Below are 19,522 nucleotides of genomic sequence, written 5' to 3'. Positions count from 1 at the left end.
CTTTTATGTTACAATTTAAAAAAGATATGTAATGAATGCATGTCACACTTTCATTTATAGCCACTTATTGATGTGCTGTTCAGTATATAGTATATAGACTACATATTTTTAAAATTAAGTAGAAAATCATGCATGAGGTACTGATAGTCTAATTGTCCAAGCTATTTTAATTTATATAAATGAAAAAATAATGAAAGTTCAATTTATATTGTACTTAATTAAAAACTTGTTTGCGTGAGAGGCAATTTGACTATGAGTATATAATAATCAAATGACAACATATCAGTAGCTTTAAAGCTATCAAATTTAACAGACATTCTTCAGCAACAAAGGAGAAAAAAACAAAAGAAAATTTTTGCCTTAAGCTTCACTAATTATCAGTGCCTTTATAGATAAAATCATTAGGGAAAAAGAAAACAAGAAAAAAAAAAGTCTATAAAATGAACTTTAAACATTTATACGAATATTTCGCTCTTCCTTTTTATTAAATTAAACTTTCTTACTGTTTTTGATAACTAACTACTACTAGTAGTATATTTAATACAAAGAAATTATAATAATTTAATATTTCATATATGAATTTAAGAAATGCTTAATTTTATACAACATATTGCTTAAATCTGTAACAAATTTTGGATAATCTTATTTTTCAAAGAAATGATATATATTAATAATGATATAATATAGTTGAAGAAAATTTAAAATACAATATTATATGATAATTCAGATACATTTAACTTTTCACATCTTACAGTTTCTAAAATTAAAACAAGAATGTAATAATATTTCAATTAAGTTGATATTAATATTTTTGTTAAGAACAATAATATGATAAACATAATTTTCATTTTTTTCTCTAAAAATGTTTTATAAAACATCACATTTCTTAACATTTGGTTTAAATACTGATTGTATTAGAAGACTCATATGTGTTATGTATTTAAGATTTCTGCAATATATAAGCATTATAAATATTGCAAGCTTTCAATTAACTTCTATGAAGTCAATAAGTATATAATACTATGCTACACAAATTTGTTTATATTCCTGATTTTACCTAGTACTATTCGTCATGCAATATATCTAGAAGATATGTCTAAGTATTTTCAATATTTCTGAATAGGTTCATATTTTTTTATCTTCCATAAATGAAATAAAAATATTTAGTGCATGGTAAAATCATTATGATGACTATATATATATATACATATATACATATATATATATATATATGTGTGTATATATAAATATACATATTCTATTTAATTATTAATGCAATTCTTCAATTATATATTTCATTCTATGAATTGTATGAAAGATATATATTTATTAGATTTATATTTATAAGTATATATTAATACGTGCGCTTGCAATATATAAAAAATTTGAAAAATTTTTTCCTATATAAAGACAGTTTTAAAAGTTATTAATTACATAAACACATATGTTGGACTATAGTAATGCACGTGTGATAATTTAGTCCAGACTAATGTATGAATAGAATTGTATAATATTATTTTGAAAGAGTATTATATTATCGCCAACAAATTAATGAATTCACATACATAGAAAATTGCATATTATGCGCATTTTTTTCAAAGTAGTACTTCTTTATTCAAATCACATTCATTCTTCACATTTCTATATCTATTTCTCTCTATATATACTTTTTATTTGATATGTGCATATTATGCTATTATTAAGATGTAATTACACAACTTTTCTCAGCTGCAATCATTATGCCATCATACAATATCGCATTTTTCCGATTCTCTTTAAAGAATTTTTAATTTTTTTGTATATATACATACACATTTCTCATTAGATAAATTTAATAGTTTTCCAGTGTAGTTTCACTGGACAATTGTATGTGGAATTAAGGGTAAGTTACATATCAAAAGCAGCTCTGTTTAATTTATAATTAGTTTTAAATGCATTGAATGACAATGTAGTGATAAAAAAAAGTTATAGTATATTCCATTCTTATATTGTAAACTTAAGTATCACAATCGCTCTTTGTGTAAATATACATATACATATCATATATTTTATTAATAATGACATAGTTTTTGCTTGTGGTCTGCTATTTGTTAATCACTCTATATTTGTTTTATTTTATCAAAGTTCCATATTTAGAATTTTTAATTCATTATATTTATTATAATAAAACAGACCACAATAAAGAACAACGATGCTATAATTGATATTATTTGAAGAAAAATAATGATACACAGAATAATACGCACAAATTATGCATGAGAATATTATACACTATATAACGGTAATTTAAATCTTCCCATTCTAGTGAGAAACATATTTCTTTTGCATATAAAATGAATAAGCAATGTTTTCTTTTGTCATATTATAATGGAAAAAGGAATGGGATGTAAAATATCGTTCTTATTACGAATATTTTTTTATTATGTAAGTGTATGATGTGTTATAGTATTAAGTAAGTCTCAAAAAAGTAAACTACAGATTTAATTTTCTAGTCAATTTTGATCTTGTAGAATGACAGTATTAAGCTCTAATGTTAAAGTTTTACATACAAAATAATCTGATATATTTTATATATTAATTAATTTTAAGAAGTTTCACATAAACGAAGTGTTTTACTTGCATAAAAAAATTTAATTGTTGCAATTATAAATAAGTGCAGCTATATATAAAAAATGTTAATATTTTTATTCTTTATACAACAAATTTTTTTTGTTTATTTTGTATAATGCATTGCTGTATATAGAGATTGCGTTCTAGCAATTATGTTAATAATTGAACCATGTTTAAATAATTATCTAATGTAATAGTATTCAAAGTAGATGTATAAAAACGGATCATATTAATGACAGTGCTATATCGAATGAAGTGAATTTGAGAAAAACAAATTAAAATATTTTTATTAGATTATTCAAATTGAAAATTAAATTAAGTAAACACTATATGAAATAATTTACAGGATTTTGCCTTTATTCTAATATTTTTCTTTCTAAATATCATATAAGAGACAATAGCATTGAGTAAGGTAAGTTTAAAAGAATTAATAATATCTTAGAATAAAATAATAAAATATGTAATTCTCAAATCCTGCACTGTAAGCAATCTTAGAAAAAAGAAAGACTGATGTATTTGTGATGATTATGAAATATATATAATATTTATTATTATAGAAAATATGAAAAATGTGAATAGTTTTTATTATATGAAATGTCAGATATTATGTAAATATGTAAGATAGATTTTTCAGAAAGAACAACATAATACAAACAAAAAAATGGTTATATTAAATTATAATAAACATATTATGATATACAGTCTTTTTGGACAATCTTTTAAGTACAAAGAGTATATACATTTTGTATGATCTACTACTATAATGCATGTGCTGTTATTAATTATTTCAGCACCACAATATTTGATAGAATGTACAAAAAGTTCTCTTTCAATATTTTACATATATATATATTTTTTATTTTACTTATTTTTTTTTATATATATATATATACTTCATCAATGAAGATTACATTTAGTGAGTTTTTTTTCTATCATACAATTTACATGATATGTATGACCACAGGGGAAGATTGCTATACCATTATTGTCTAAAAGAACTGATGTTTGGAGAGAAAGAGTACAACATGGACATGTTGATGACTTATTTTTAGATTTATATTGCATTCCCCAATGATGAGCACCAGTGCTTAATATATTTTTGTTATCAAATTGAGCTATATCTTTTTTTAATACCTTTATTAATTGATCTCGAATCTGTAAAAGAAGTGATTATATTTATATGTATTACTATAATATGTTACATCAAATAATGAAACTTAATTACCTTGGTGGAGCACATTGTATTATATCCATATATATTGGAATTGCATTTAAAATCTACTGCAAATTGCAAACCATGTTGATGTAAAATTTTCGTGAATATAAACGACTGAAATATACTGTGGAAAGAAGAAAGATATTTAAATTATAATTATATAAGAAATAAAAAATTTTAGTTGAATAATATCATCACACACCTTTTATCAAGTGATTTGAGAGGAAATAATACTTCTAATTTTTTTAAAAATACCATAGCTATATCTGGGCCATCCTTTTTCATAACTTCAAATATTACTCTGTTCCAATTTATTGAAGAGACATTTGTTTCTAATGTTATTAATTTTTCACAAAAGAGACATTTTTTGTCATCCATTTTTTTTAAATATATTGTAATTAATTTCCACTGATTCGTATCTAATATAGGTAAAATAATTGACAATGTAACACTATCTTGAGTTAAAAGGCATTGACGTAGTATGTCTTCTATAGCATATTGTTGTTTTATATACAAAGATGTATATTCTCTCCACATATAAGGTACTCTATTACATAAATTTATACATTTTTCTGTACTTCTATTTACAAGTTTTTGTAAAAGAATTTTGCCAATCTCTAAGAAGCTTGGCTCTTTTATTTGATCTATTGGAAATGGAAAACCACAGGTACATTCCTTATAATTAGATGAATTTATAAGAATGAAAGCACCCATAAAATGATCTATAATAATCATATTCATTGTAGAACGTAATAACTCTATTGATACATTTGTTAAAAATGTTTTGGTAAAATTAATTTTGGCATTATCTATTATATCACATGCCAAATCTTTAAATTGAGGTAAAGTTTTGTATAGACGTTCGATATTGTCCATTTTTTTACGTATCTCAAGAATAAACTTTTCCATCTCTTTTTCAGTCATTGAGGTTTTTATGCTGCTAGATAATGTACATATTGGTTCTAAATCAATTTGTATCTTTCTTATTAAATTTTCATCTAATGTAGATGATAAATTACTGTTTAATTCTAATATATTTTTAATATCCGAACATGTATTTTGTACAGAGGATATTTGAATAGATTCGGTAGATGAACAAATTTGATGTGTCAATTTATTTTGTTGATCTTCGTTAAATTTTTGTTTCAAGTTTCCTGAATTAACTACGACAATACCCGAATCTAATTTAATAGGACTAGGATTTAAATTTGATTTCAGTATAGAAATTAATGGTTGCAGTAATACTGATATCTCATCATTCTCCAATTTTCGTTGATTACTTTCAATATCATAGATGTCATTGATATGTTTATCATTAATTAATTTCGATAGTTGCGATTTGTATGTAATACAAGTTTCTAGGCAATTGTAATACTGGTTAGTATAATACAAGTGCAATATTAATGCATCAAGCGTATAAAGTGTTAAACAATGAAATTCATTATCAGAGATCATCAAATATATTTTATTTTCTATGACATCTACCATTGTAATGTTTGAAAATTCATTACTCCATAGTATTACATTTGGATTCACAAGATCAAGAATATATAAGCCATTAGATGTATAAGAAAATAAATACTTCGAAGCAATCACAAATAATTGAGGAAAGTTGATCGATTGTGAAGTCCATGAATGATTAACATATTGTCTTTGTTCTAACTCTTGTTTAGTTACTTTATGTATTTTCATAGGTGGTATTGCTAATAATTCCTTAAATTGATGAGTTTTTAAAACTACACCATTCGCAGATATTTCCCAAAATCTTGAACCAGGTCGGGCACAGAATATTTTTGGAGAAATAGATTCTGGTATATTACTATTACTTTCTGAAATAAGACTAAACGAACTTTTCTTTTTAGTCATATCTTGCTCCTTTTTAATAGTCGAAGTTTTAACATTTTTATCGATTTGCATTTTATAGAAACATGCACCAAATTCTCCATTTCTTGCTTTGTTACCTATTTGTTTATATTGTTCATGAACTGTATCACATATATAACAGCGTGTCAAAGTTGATATCAATAAAAGAGGCAAAGAAAAATTTAATTGTACAATACTGGAATCTAGATTCATTAATGTACAAGATGGTGACTGAAACATTCCATTTATCTGAAACAAGCCAAATTAGCTATATCATACAAACAAATGAATTCAAATTTTTAAATATTACAAATAAATATCTCTTTAATTACATACAAGTGTTTATAAATCAATTGTAGATAAATAAAAAACTTACTGTGAAAACAGATAATACAATAGCAGAAACTTTGCCAGTACCATCACCAATGTATATTTCAGAACTATTATCATTCCAACAGAGGCACATAATCTTTTCATAAGCATGTTCATTCGATGTAGCAATTAATTTTATAGTTGGTTTTAAAGTAACAACACAAACAATTCCACGAGTTGTAGCTAATGCTATGATTTTTTCATCAGGTGATATCAAAACATGTGATACTATGCCTTCCTAGATAAAATATGAAAAAACATTACGTAGTCATTGATAATATATTCAAAAAATTAATAGATACCAAATATTGTTAAACTTTACCGATAAAGGTATTAATTGTCGAAAAGTACATGGTTCTCTGTTAAAGAGATAGATACTTCCACTAGTTGATCCAAGTATAATATAATTTTGTGAAACATTAAGGCATGTATACTGCAAAATATTAAATTGTATATAAATTCCTTTTAATGATCAAATGAAAAATATCATAAGATATACACCTAACCTCTTACATATAAACAATGAAGGCCAATTATTGTATATAATGTTGTAATAATACAAAAACCGTTCGTATCAATAGAATATTATTACATTTCATTCTCATTTATTATTTTAAACATTACATTACCTTAATTCTTTGTGTCGAGTTTATGGGCTTGTGTAATACTTGATTTATTTCTTCGCATTCCGACAATATGTGAGGAAATTCCTGCATAATCTAAATAATGCGCTGTTAATGTTTTCGATATTAGAAGTGTGAATTAGAAAAAAAAAGAAAAATTATTTGATTTCGTTTAAGAACACAAATTCACTCTTATCTATATATCATATACGTTTAAAACTATTCAACATCTTTTACTCGTAGCGTATGTGACATCAGCGATAGGTACGGACAAAATACGAACTACTTTAGTTTACATGAAAATCCGTAGTCAAAATTAGAACTTTTTCTCTTTTGCCGCAAAGTTCAAGAAAGGCATATCCTCGCTTAAATTTTCATCTTTAAAATGAGATCTTATTTATTAAATTCGATCAAGAATTACGGCTGGACTTATTATTCGCGTAAACGATTATAAAACCAGGATAAACGGCCTTGATGTCATCGGTTCAAAGTCGTAGATTATGATTGAATATATGTAAGTACACAAATACGTACATACACAAAGCACACATTATATATATATATATATATATATGATTGAACACTAGCAAAGAACACAGCAAAGTAAAAACGTTTAAAAAAGAAGTTATAAGAATTTAAATATAAAAAATAAATAAAAATCCTTTATCAATAGAGTTATATTTTATTTTATTTTATATTTTAAATTATTACAAAATTAATAAGAAAATCCAAGAATTACGTATGTTTAATTACACATGTCTTACGAGTTCAGACATTCCAGAATAAAATAACAAAAAAATAATTTAATGTTAAAAGTTATATAACATGTTAAAAAATACCTGTAATACAAAATTCGATAATTTTTACCAATATAATGATAGGTTAGAATACTTTCTAACGTGATTAGTCGTACGTGAAATTCGTCGCGATATTTACATACAATGTGTGTCACTTGTTTAAATAGAATAATTTTGTCAAAGTATTTTAAAAAAAAGAAAACAGAGATGAATTTTTCATCCGATTCAGATATATGTATGTATGTAGATAATAAATGTCTCTATAATACTGTTTGTTGTTTCTTAAAATATTAAATCGTATTATGTTTGTTATTTACATGCATAATATATATATATTTCTTCTTTTTTTTTCTTTTTTCTTTTTTTTTTTCTTAGTTAAGGATTTCTATAATTGATCTGATTGCAAAGGACGAGAAATATTCAGAGTATTTTCATATTCCGTATTAACAGGGATTTTGTTAATGTATACCGACGAGTAATCGTGTTTTAATTTATGATTTATCGACTGAGTATAAATAATATTTTCATTCGATATATCATTAAATCTTTTCTTTACGGCTTCATTTAACTCGTCATGGACAAAGGATTTTCTTTGGTAAGAATTCCTATCTCTCTTGCAATGACTTAAAACTTGTCTATAAAGATCTATATGGTTTTTTTGATTACAAGTTTGTTGATGTTGATGTTGTTCAGGTATAAACGTAAGCTTTTTAGACATTTCTCGAACCGCCGACGGTTTGACAAGATTTTCGTTGGATTCTCCGATCGACAATGTTCCAGAACCATAACCGGAATCTTCCTTACGGGGATTTATCTTTATCGAATGAAAGGATTCGAGAAATTTCTTTGATGCCATCTGATTTCTTTTAATACCATAAAACGGTCGAATCGTTGCACTTCGATTTAACTGCAATTATAATAATAATATATAATAATTGATATATATTATTGCATATATTTGTGTATGTAATATATTATTGTAAACAAGATAGATCAAAAGTTCCTAAGTGACATTAAAAATCAATTATCCTTTTTCAAGACTTTTTAGGTTAATTGTTATTTTTTTTCTTCCTAGGAACTTTTGATATTTAACTGTTAACGTATATTAAAATTATAATAAAGGTTATTAATCGTAACAAAACAATAATAAAAATCTTTCTACGTATTAATAATAACATATATTTATATATCTCACATTTGTATTATTTTTATCCTTAGTATTATTAATAACAACAGTTTGTAAAGAACGTGCTCTTGGTATAATTGGTGCAGAAGACAATATATCATAATGCATTTCTGATTTATCACAAGATCGAGAACGTTGAGATCTTTTTTCATCGCTATGTTTTCTCCATCTGATCAAATAACTTAAAACTCCTTTGACAGATTTCTTTTGATTGATTTTTTCTTCGTTTATAGTATCGCTCCATCGTTTGTTCGTAGTCGTCCATTTTTCTTTGGCGTTATTATCGACCAATCGGAGATTAGATGACGATGATTCGGTAAGTAAATTAGAATCGTTAACGGTTGTAATATCATTCTCAAACGTTTTTAGGTATATTTCCGATCGAATATTTTTCACGTTTGATAATCTCTCATTTTTATTATCCAATATCGGTTCTGGCAGATTAAAATTGTTATGTGTATTGCGATAATACGAATTGATCCTTGGTAACGGAATTCTCATGAAAGATCTTCGTAAAAATTTTGTATTTGTATTCTTTATATGATCACTACTTTTATTGTTTCTTTTTTCGAAGTTCCCGATTAATTTCATTACAAAATTTTTCGATTTTCCTGTGTTAACCGAAGGACTGCTTTCAATGTTTTTCTCTGAATCTAAATCGTCGGACGAATAACACGTTCTATAATTTCTTGTTTCGTTTTTATTCGAGTCAATCCTGTCGATCATATTCGACACAGATTTCGAATGTTTTTCTATCGAGGACATTATTTCGATGAATTATATTTTCTATTTAACAGTGAACACAGAAAAATGAAAAATTTTTAAATACACCGAAGAAATATTTTTTCGATTTGAATATTATAGTTTCACAGAGAGTTCTTTCACACTTGGAGGTACACGGATACAATGTAGATACAAGAAGACAAGGTGAACTGTTAGAAAATTCTTTATGAGACAATAAATATTTGGAGGTCAAATTTATTCGACGACGTAATATCACAATTCATATATATCGATAATATTTTTATTTTAAATAGATATGCCGATATAACGAGCTATTAAGATTAATAATTTAATTAATTGTACATAGAAATATATTAAAGGTTTTTACTTATTATTACGAAAGAAATATCTTTTCTATATATCGAAAGATTTCTGCGAATGTTAAGTATTTTCAAACATATTTTCAATCGTATGTGACTGCGATCATATGAAGATTAGATAGAGGATATATTTGTTTATTTTGATTGTTAGATATGATCATTGAGTGAGTATAACATAGAAGAAACGTCTATGAAAAAAAGTAAACATAATAAATTTATAATAAACATATCTTTATCGTATATTAAATAAGGTGATAAGGTGAGCGATATATAATTTATATGTATTTTAATCTATAAATGTCTATAAAATTAAGGGAGAATCTTTTACGTAGTTTAAACACAACGCAAATTATTTTTATTCCCGCCTAATTGAATTAAACGTAACAGGAACATTGGTAAGTGATCAAGTGACATTTTCGAATATTATTTACGTATTAATTTGTTTCTATTTAATTATTAATATATGGAAAAGAATATATATAATTTTAGAAACGCAATAATATATATACATATATCTATATTCTTTATTTATAGGAAGTTAAGATATAAGAGTTTGTTTGTAACCTTAATTCGTAACTTTTTACCGCCATTGTATTGAACATTTGAATAATGAAATCATTTCAATTAAATTTTGATTGCTGTTAATTATATTCCTTTTTCAGATTATAGAAATGATATTTAATTCATGAGGTCATCCACTTCGATCTGTAAAGTTTCCAACATATCGGTAGAAATAAATATCTTATATCTAGATCTCGAATTATAAATTTCCTTCCCAAAGGAAGTGTTTTGTCTAAATATAAGAGGAATTATTTCATAGCTGAATTGTTATAAAAGGAGTTTAATAAGTATATAGTGTAATTATCTTGGTATAATTTAAAGAATTTAGAAAATGTCTAAAAGAAAAGGTCTAACACTTGATGAAAAGCGAGCGAGAATGCTTCAATTGTTTTATGAGAGGAGAGAGTTTTTTACGTTAAAGGAGTTAGAAAAAATTGCACCTAAGGAGAAAGGTATTGTTACTCAAACTGTAAAAGATGTTCTTCAAACATTAGTAGATGATGGTCTAGTTAGATCTGATAAAATTGGAACTTCTATATATTTTTGGACATTTCCTGGGTAAGAAAATTTTATTAGGCTTATTAAACATATTAATTACAACGTTTTTAAGAAAATATATTACTTTAGAGAGAATATAACTGCTGTAGAAAATAGAATAGCACATGCAAGTAAAAGAATAGTTGAATCTGAATTCAAACTTCAAAAACTAAAAGAAGAATGTATTAAAGAACAGGTAAAATGTGACATAAAATTTTATGGTTACTTGTAAAATACATTAAATGCTTAAAATGATGATTAAATGATTACATTACATAACGTAATACTTAGACTGGTAGAGAAGATACTGAAGAAAGGCGAAATTTGTTACAAGATATACAACAATTAAGAGAAAAAGAAAATGAACTGAAAAGTCACATTGCTAAACTTAGTGATGTAGATCCAGATGCAATTGCAAAAATGGCAGAGAAAGCACAGGTAAGAAAATATAAAATGTAACATATGTATTAACTTTTCAAAAAATAATTAAATGATTTTGATTAGATGTTTAAAGAAGTAACCAATATATGGACAGATAATATCTTTGCCATTCAAAGTTGGTGCAAGAGAAAATTTGATATATCAGAGCAAGATCTCAATAAACATTTTAGTATCTCTGACGATTTGGATTATAAGGAGTAAAGTATATTATATTAAAAAAACAAATATTTATACTTTTATATTTTTGTAATTAAAGTAAATGTTTTCTTAATTTTTTTTTTTATATATATAAATTTACGTATCATTCGACAAGAATTTCTTTCAAAACATTTACCATTTCCTACGATTTATAAATCTGAAAAGTGCGATTTAAAAAATTACGCTTTTTTTGAGTGATATACATAAGCATATTTATTACGTCATCACAGTTTCATATTTTATACATTTAGCTTTATATGGAAATATTTATATCAAAGATCATAATATCATTGTAGATACCATAAACAATGGTTTATGATATGTCGATACTATCGCCCTCTTTGTAATCAAGCGCAACGTAATTATTAACTAACTCAGTGGTTTTCACCTCTGAATATAAAGAAACAAACATAACCTTTGAACGAGAAAGTGTTATTGTCAGTTTACAGTTAGAGAACTTGAAATTTAGTGGAACGTAAGAAATTTTTTTCTTTTGTGGCTGAGATAAATCAAGATGGAAGAAATGGATTTCAAAAACGAGGTAGATAAAGAAAAGTGTTCAAGTACGAGCTCATTAGACGTAAGTAAAGAGGAGACAGAATTAATTGAAGATGAACAAGAAAATGAAGAAGATGAAGAAATAGATAATAAAGATGAGAAGGAGAACGGAGATGATTTAAATGATGATGATAATGAAAATAATGATGATAATGTGGATGATGACAATGACGACGATGACGAAGATGCTGATGAAGCAGAAATCAAAATTTTAGAAACGTCGTTGGCACAAAATCCTTATGATTACAGTAGTCATGTAGCATTGATAAAAAAGCTTGAAACAATAGGGGAACTTACACGTCTACGTATTGCAAGAGAAAACATGAGTGTAAAATATCCATTGAGTCCAGAATTATGGCTCTCATGGATACGTGACGAGATAAAATTAGCTGTGAGTGCGGAAGAAAAAGCTGAAGTTGTCAAACTGTGCGAGAGAGCCGTTAAGGATTATCTTTGTAAGTTATTGTTTTGATGGTTGTTCAATAATAATTATCATATATAAGAATCGTTAATTGAAACGATATTTTTTAGCTGTTGACATTTGGCTGGAGTATTTACAGTTCAGTATTGGAAATATGGATAATGAGAAGGATGGAACTAAAAACGTTCGTCAACTTTTTGAATCTGCATTAACGTCCGTTGGATTGCATACTATCAAAGGAGCTATAATATGGGAAGCATTCAGAGAATTCGAAGCAGTATTATTTGCATTGGTAAGTTAAAGAAATATATGTTTTTTCATGCTACTATGTTTTACTATCATATATTTGATTTTCTTTCAAGTAGATTGATCCTTCGAATATAGCTGAAAGGAAAGAACAACTGGAACGTATTGGAAATTTATTCCGCCGCCAATTAGCATGTCCTTTGCTCGATATGGAGAAGACTCATGAAGAGTATGAAGTTTGGAGGACTGGAGATGGTGTTCAAGCTACTGTAGATGATAATATTGTAGTGGGAGGATACGAACGTGCTTTTGCGAAACTGAATCTCCGCCTTCCTTATGAAGAAAAAATAGTATCTGCGCAAAACGAAAGTGAATTGTTTGATGCTTTTAAAGCATATTTGTTATATGAAAAACAAAATGGAGATCCAGGTCGTGTTACAGTTTTATATGAGAGAGCAATTGCAGATCTCAGTCTCGAAGTACCACTTTGGCTCGATTATCTTAATTATCTTGAAAACAACATTAAGATAGAGTCGATATTAAGCGAAATATATGAAAGAGCATCAAGGAATATTCCATGGTGTTCAACAATTTGGCAAAAATGGATTAGAGCTTACGAGAAATGGGAGAGACCTGTTCTAGAAGTTCAAGTACTATTAGAAAATGCTTTAACTATAGGTTTCCCAACAGCAGAGGATTATCGCGATTTATGGATGAAATATTTGGAATATTTGCGCCGAAAAATAGATAAAAACGTAGACGAAGAAGATAAACAAATTGATATCCTTCGTAATACGTTTAACAGAGCTTGCGAACACTTGGCTAAAATTTTTGGTTTGGATGGTGATCCAAATTGCGTTATTTTACAATATTGGGCAAGAACAGAAGCTATAACCGCCAATAATATGGAAAAGGCTAGATCTCTTTGGGCAGACATATTTTCACAAGGTCATTCGGCAACTGCTTCTTATTGGTTGGAATATATTTCTTTAGAAAGGTAATTTATTGTTATATCGATAAATTATCTAAACAAATATGAGATATAATCTATATCCTATAATTTTTATCTTATATACAGATGTTATGGCGATACAAAACATTTAAGAAAATTGTATAAAAAAGCATTGACTTCGGTCAAAGATTGGCCAGAAAGCGTGGCGAATTCATGGTTGGATTTTGAGCGTGACGAAGGTAATCTCGAACAGATGGAATTTTGTGAAGTGAAAACAAAAGAAAGACTGGAGAAAGTTGCAGAAGAAAGATCAAAAGCTCAACAGGCTAATTTGCAAAATGAATTATTTGCACAATCAAAAAAAACAAACAAGAGAAAAGCAGACGATGCAGGTAAATGGAAGAATTTAGGAAGTTCTCCCTTTAAAATAATGAAAACGGATGAGAAAAATAAATTTAAATTACGAGAAAGTCGTCTTAACTTGGATAAGAAAATGGAGGATGAGAAGGAACAAATCAGGCCGGAAGTTCAACCACCACCAGGTTTCAAAGCATCTGAAAATGAAAAAATCGATACAAATCGTGAAATAGATGATAAGTTAACCGTATTTATTAGTAATTTGGATTATACGGCAACCGAGGATGAAGTTAGAAACGCTTTAAAACCAGCAGGAGCAATAACTTTATTTAAAATGATTAGAGATTATAAGGGACGTAGTAAAGGGTATTGCTATGTACAACTAAGCAACACAGTATGTTAATAGATTTTGTAAATATATAAAAATGTATAATTTTCATAATTTTGGAACAATTATAAAATATAGGTTTTTACAGGAGGCCGTTGAAAAAGCATTAACGTTAGATAGGACACGTATAAATGGACGTCCTATGTTTGTTTCAAAATGTGATCCTAACAAAAGTACAAGAATTTCAGGATTCAAATACAACAGCACTTTAGAAAAGAACAAACTTTTTGTTAAAGGTATGATTATACAAAGTTTGATATTAGGAAAAAAAAATTGATTAAAAATTGATTAATGTTATAATTATATTGTAGGTCTTCCAGTTGCAACGACAAAAGAAGATCTTGAAAAAATATTTAACATTCATGGAAAGTTAAAAGATGTTCGTTTAGTTACTTATCGTAATGGACATTCCAAAGGATTGGCATACGTTGAATATCTAAATGAAGGTGATGCTGCTAAGGCTCTTCTTGCTACCGATGGTATGAAAATTGGAGATAAAGAAATAAATGTAGCAATTAGTCAACCACCAGAACGTAAAAAAGGAGAAGAAATATCTTACGTGAAATCATTGGGTAGTAGTACAGTAAGTAGAACAACATTTGGATTACCAAAAACCTTATTATCCATGGTACCGCGAAATGTTAAAATTACGAACAGTAATAATACTAATGATACTAATAAGAGCTCATCTAATAATGGAATATCACAGCCGAAGAGTAATCAAGATTTTCGGAATATGTTGTTAAATAAAAAATAATCTACTGTATTATATAAAACAGTATTTTTAATGATTGCAGTGCTCCGTATCACGCAGTATCCTTCCCTATATCTGAGAAAGTATAAATATTGTATAATTGTATAAAGTAAAATACATATATACAAAAAGAAAAGAATAGAATTTCTATATATTAAAAAAAGAAAACTGTAGCAAAAGAAAGCTACTAAAAACTTCCTTCGATCTACACTTATTCTTGTTATTAACTAAACGTGTAAGCATTTAATTTATATACATATATGTCAAATTTATATAATAATTTCATTTAAAAAAATATACATGTGTGTGTGTATATATATATATATATATACATATATATATATACATATTAATTATTGTAACAGAGTATACAGAAAATAAGTATATCGTGGAATTAATTATGTAAAATAATAAATATCATTAATATATAAAATGGATAATGCGTATATACATAATGAAAATACGTAAGAAGATTGTAAATTCATGCAACGATCGTTCAATCACACGCACAGACAGGTGTTTATAAAAATTATTTAAAAAAAAAAAAAAAAAAAAAAAAATATCTATACGAGTTTATATAATGGACACGAATAAGAGAGATAAAATTGCAATGGGTATACTTAAGAAAAATCTTATGAAAGAAATTTCTTTTATAATAACACGTATAAAATCAATAATCGTATATTATTACATTTGCAATTGTGCATTAGAGATGTGACATTTCTTGTGTCTTGGTGGAGCCACAGGTGGATTCTCTGGTGTCAGAAGTCTTCTTTGCAAAAGCCATTTTTTGGCTCTACCAGCGTGGTAATAGTACGTGTAAAGCAGTGCCATAGCAGCCAGCACCACTAAAAGACACGTACCAGCGATGATAATACTGAATAACCATGAAGGTGCTGATATTGGTATCGAAGTTGGTTCCTCCGTCGACGTATCCGTAGGTGTACTTTCTGTTGGCACTTTTGGAAGATCTGGTAACGATAAAGTTTCATTGTCACCGATAGCGATATCGGCACATGCTCGGAATTCTTCTTGTGGTCCGCATCCTACAGCTCCTAACGCATAATACATTATCTCTATCATTATTTTAATCGTGTATTCTCCTTCTTAGTTCTTCCTTGCAATCTCATCATGTAACTTAACGTGAAAAGAATTTAATGAGTATTGCTGAAATAACAGTAATATGCAGAAGAAATTTCGTCACGATATAGCAAACTATACGCTTCTTGTTATTCTACTTTCTATAAAGATATTTCAAAATCAACACCTATAATATTTATGCAAAAGAATTATCAATGGATATGTCGAAAGTATATTTAAAGCTCATTTCATCTTTTAATTCACGTATTAATATTTTTCATTCGTTCGTTCTTTTACTTTTTTTAGTTTTAGATTTGGAATAATACCTGTTCCATTTCCACAATCACCCCAATTATTGCCAGCTATATATCTCCATTGAAAAACGCATTGTCTACAAGTCAATCCTTCTGGTAATTTATAATATCCTTCGAATATTTTGTTACCAGGACCAGGATAATATCTTGCGGTTCGATTTTCTCCACGTAGAAGATACTTGTCCAAACATTCCTGGGTAACTTCCTTGTCGCGGTAGATCATCGGACACGTGCGAAATTCAAAATAACCATGATGATTTGCTGTTAACTCGACGCGTACCGGTATAACGGAACTAGTTCGATATCTTCGAACGATCACCCCATTTCCATACTTTCCACCAGTTTCGTGCAAACGTGGCTGATAAAAAAAAAAAAAAAAATTTTTTTTAATCCATTGTCAAGTTTACAAAAAAAAAAAAAAAATCATCATTTTATTGTGATTCCAATTGGATTGGAAGAAACTTTTGTTAACGACAATTTATCTTTAAAAATTTTTTTATCAGATAAAAAAGGATTAATAATTAATTAATTAAATTTTAATTTTAATTTTAATTGATTAAATAAATTTTGTCAGATAAAAAAGGAATAATGACATACGGTAGACGAGTCCCAAGGATCTCCGCAAATTCCACATTTCCCTTTATTTCGTTGCCACTGTCTAGTGAAGCCACCGCAATAGCACTCGTGATCATTGTAATCATGGGGAGTGTCGAAACCGTATCTCCACATAGATGCCCTTGAAGGTGGTTCTATTAGTCTTCCATGAGATGATACTCGTCTTACGACTAATGTCAAAAGACAAATTGATGCAAAAATCACGAAACGCATCTTTTAAGCGAGAGGTGGCCTCTAAAAGAGAGGGAAGTAAAAAAGAAGAAGACCTAATTTTTTTTATTGATAAGATTGATTATAATAAATATTTATTTTTTTATATAATTTTTTGATTATAATGTTCAATGTTATGCAGCGAGCCAGTTATGAGAAGATAAAGGGAAAATTCTGTAGACCGGTTATCGCATGGACAGTCTACATACTTATATATATATATATATATATATATATATATATATAAATGTATATATATACATATATATACATATATGTATGTATAAGCTTATCTGAACAACGAGCAAAAGTAAAAGTATCTGCGTTGCGAAATGCCATTGTTATAAAGTATATTATCTATTAAAAATTGTTATTATTTTTTTATATACATACACTTCAAATCTGATTGATCTATTTAAAATTATTATTTTCTATTTTCTCATAACTATGTCCAATCGAAATTTTTTTTATGATTTTAAGAATTCTTTATCTATGCAACGATAATAATATTTGTCTAGATATCTTATATCTTACTAAACAAGAATTGGAACGTTCAACATATACAAGATAGCAGGTATATGTATATTTATTTTATATAATTGTAATATATATTTCACGTGTACTATTTTATTATTTATATATATTCTTATCTATTATAGGATATCGAAAATTTTAAAAGAATTATTAATCATTCCAACAAGTATTCCAAGAATTTTATTTCGAAGATTCATTCTAATTTGTCCAAAATCCTAAAAGAAATATCAATCATCCCGATAAGTATTTCAACAATTTTATTTACTCTTGCATTATATATAAATATCCATTTCATTCCAGGATATCGAAAATTCCCGAAAGGAGCATGGTTTAATTATTTCAAAAATAAATATTCCAAAAATTCTAAAAGAATCTTCAAAGATCATTTATACATCTTGATGATCGTATTTGATTTCAAATTTATCTCTGTGTGTATTTAGATCTTTCACTGGATCACTGGATGGTATATCAAACACGTGCTTTATTCCTCATAAAGAAAGAAAGAAAGAAAAAAAAAAAAGAAAATAAAAAGAAGAAAACATATATACAAACACATACACATTGAAAATGTTTGATCACTGTTTTGATATTGTTAAGGGAGATACAAGATAAAAGGACGTACCGTCTGTATGATCGAATCGAGGACCCTGCTTTCTCGCGACACTGTTCTCCTCGCATCGGCGAACGGTGAATCAGAGTCAGTGACAAGGGACCTCGACGGTACTCGAAACAGGAAACCGGTCGGTCGATGACTGAACTTAAGTTTTGCCGCTCGCAAGAGCTCTCTGCAGCTTGGGACTTCTCTTTCGTGCTAGAACGGCACTCATACATTGGATGTATTAAGAGTAGGTCATTAGAACGAGGCGTTCGCTCGTATTCACGGCATACTCTGGCGCACTACGTTCCATGAGTCGAATAGAAGGAGATAGAGAGGAAGGGGAGAGAAAGAAAGAGAAAAAGAGAGAGAGAGAGAGAGACATCAATGCTTGCAAATACGTGTCTTGCTTGTATGTCGAGCGAAAACTGAGTTCGATGTTCGGTTCAAGTTCTCCTCCTTCTCTTACTCCTCCTCCTACTTCTTCATTTCTTATACCTTTCTCTTCCATTTCTGGTTAATCCAAAAAGAGGAATGAATCCTTTCTCGTGTGGTTAACTCCTAGAAGGATTTGGTTTTGAAATTGCTATCGTTATTGTTGTTGTTATTGTTTTTTATCTTACTTTCTTCTTTTTTTTTTTTTTTTCTTGTTTGTTTTTATTGAAAGTTCTATTGCAATAAGTAATATTAGATATATTTTCATTGAAAGTTATTCTTTAAGAAAGTGTTTCACGTGAGTGGAATTGTTTTTTGAAATGTATCCATTGTCTTACGTTTGTTATTATTAGTGACTTCTCTTTTTTTTTTCTTTTTTCTTTTCTTTTTCTTTTTTTTTCTTTTTTTTTCTTTTAATGGTATAGCTCAGGTCAATCGTCTTTGGACATGTTGCATAAAGTAATAATTATATAATAATATTGATTGTTATTATATATATATATATATTTTTTTTTCTTATAAAGTATGATATAATAGATCGTTTTTAGATTTAAAT

The 19,522-nt window shown here is 27.4% G+C and overlaps 5 protein-coding genes across 6 annotated transcripts; 2 read left to right on the top strand and 3 right to left on the bottom strand.

The window, feature by feature from the left end:
• Positions 1 to 3,258: 3,258 nt before the first annotated feature.
• On the bottom strand, positions 3,259 to 7,178 carry LOC122636917 (Hermansky-Pudlak syndrome 5 protein homolog). Of its 2 annotated transcripts, none has more exons than XM_043828606.1 (6): positions 6,691 to 7,169; positions 6,384 to 6,494; positions 6,066 to 6,299; positions 4,029 to 5,938; positions 3,836 to 3,950; positions 3,259 to 3,765 (listed from the first exon to the last, which is right to left on the bottom strand). In XM_043828606.1, exons 1-6 carry the CDS (start codon positions 6,775 to 6,777, stop codon positions 3,508 to 3,510), a joined length of 2,715 nt encoding a protein of 904 aa, XP_043684541.1. In that variant the 5' UTR covers positions 6,778 to 7,169; the 3' UTR covers positions 3,259 to 3,507. The 2 variants fall into 2 exon arrangements, with proteins under 2 accessions (XP_043684541.1, XP_043684542.1); XM_043828607.1 differs by having other exon boundaries at positions 3,623 to 3,765; positions 4,082 to 5,938; positions 6,691 to 7,178.
• Positions 7,179 to 7,346: 168 nt separating this feature from the next.
• Positions 7,347 to 9,582, bottom strand: LOC122636918. Its single transcript, XM_043828608.1, has 2 exons — positions 8,677 to 9,582; positions 7,347 to 8,388 (listed from the first exon to the last, which is right to left on the bottom strand). The coding sequence occupies exons 1-2, from the start codon at positions 9,430 to 9,432 to the stop codon at positions 7,867 to 7,869; spliced, it is 1,278 nt and encodes a 425-aa protein (XP_043684543.1). The 5' UTR covers positions 9,433 to 9,582; the 3' UTR covers positions 7,347 to 7,866.
• A 450-nt stretch (positions 9,583 to 10,032) lies between these two features.
• Positions 10,033 to 11,933, top strand: LOC122636928 (meiotic nuclear division protein 1 homolog). The gene is made up of 6 exons (XM_043828623.1): positions 10,033 to 10,165; positions 10,433 to 10,889; positions 10,959 to 11,064; positions 11,160 to 11,306; positions 11,373 to 11,506; positions 11,804 to 11,933. The coding sequence occupies exons 2-6, from the start codon at positions 10,663 to 10,665 to the stop codon at positions 11,874 to 11,876; spliced, it is 687 nt and encodes a 228-aa protein (XP_043684558.1). The 5' UTR covers positions 10,033 to 10,165; positions 10,433 to 10,662; the 3' UTR covers positions 11,877 to 11,933.
• An 83-nt stretch (positions 11,934 to 12,016) lies between these two features.
• LOC122636927 (squamous cell carcinoma antigen recognized by T-cells 3-like) lies at positions 12,017 to 15,319 on the top strand. Its single transcript, XM_043828622.1, has 6 exons — positions 12,017 to 12,520; positions 12,597 to 12,778; positions 12,852 to 13,729; positions 13,811 to 14,435; positions 14,518 to 14,665; positions 14,741 to 15,319. Exons 1-6 carry the CDS (start codon positions 12,022 to 12,024, stop codon positions 15,184 to 15,186), a joined length of 2,778 nt encoding a protein of 925 aa, XP_043684557.1. The 5' UTR covers positions 12,017 to 12,021; the 3' UTR covers positions 15,187 to 15,319.
• Positions 15,320 to 15,870: 551 nt separating this feature from the next.
• On the bottom strand, positions 15,871 to 19,171 carry LOC122636929. The gene is made up of 4 exons (XM_043828624.1): positions 18,559 to 19,171; positions 17,175 to 17,426; positions 16,590 to 16,935; positions 15,871 to 16,238 (listed from the first exon to the last, which is right to left on the bottom strand). The coding sequence occupies exons 2-4, from the start codon at positions 17,403 to 17,405 to the stop codon at positions 15,871 to 15,873; spliced, it is 945 nt and encodes a 314-aa protein (XP_043684559.1). The 5' UTR covers positions 17,406 to 17,426; positions 18,559 to 19,171.
• Positions 19,172 to 19,522: the final 351 nt, after the last annotated feature.

Source organism: Vespula pensylvanica, chromosome 24 (genome assembly GCF_014466175.1).
Source record: "Vespula pensylvanica isolate Volc-1 chromosome 24, ASM1446617v1, whole genome shotgun sequence".
NCBI lineage: Eukaryota > Metazoa > Arthropoda > Insecta > Hymenoptera > Vespidae > Vespula > Vespula pensylvanica.
The sequence above is the reverse complement of the archived record's forward strand: the minus strand, read 5'-3'. Positions and strand labels throughout refer to the sequence as shown.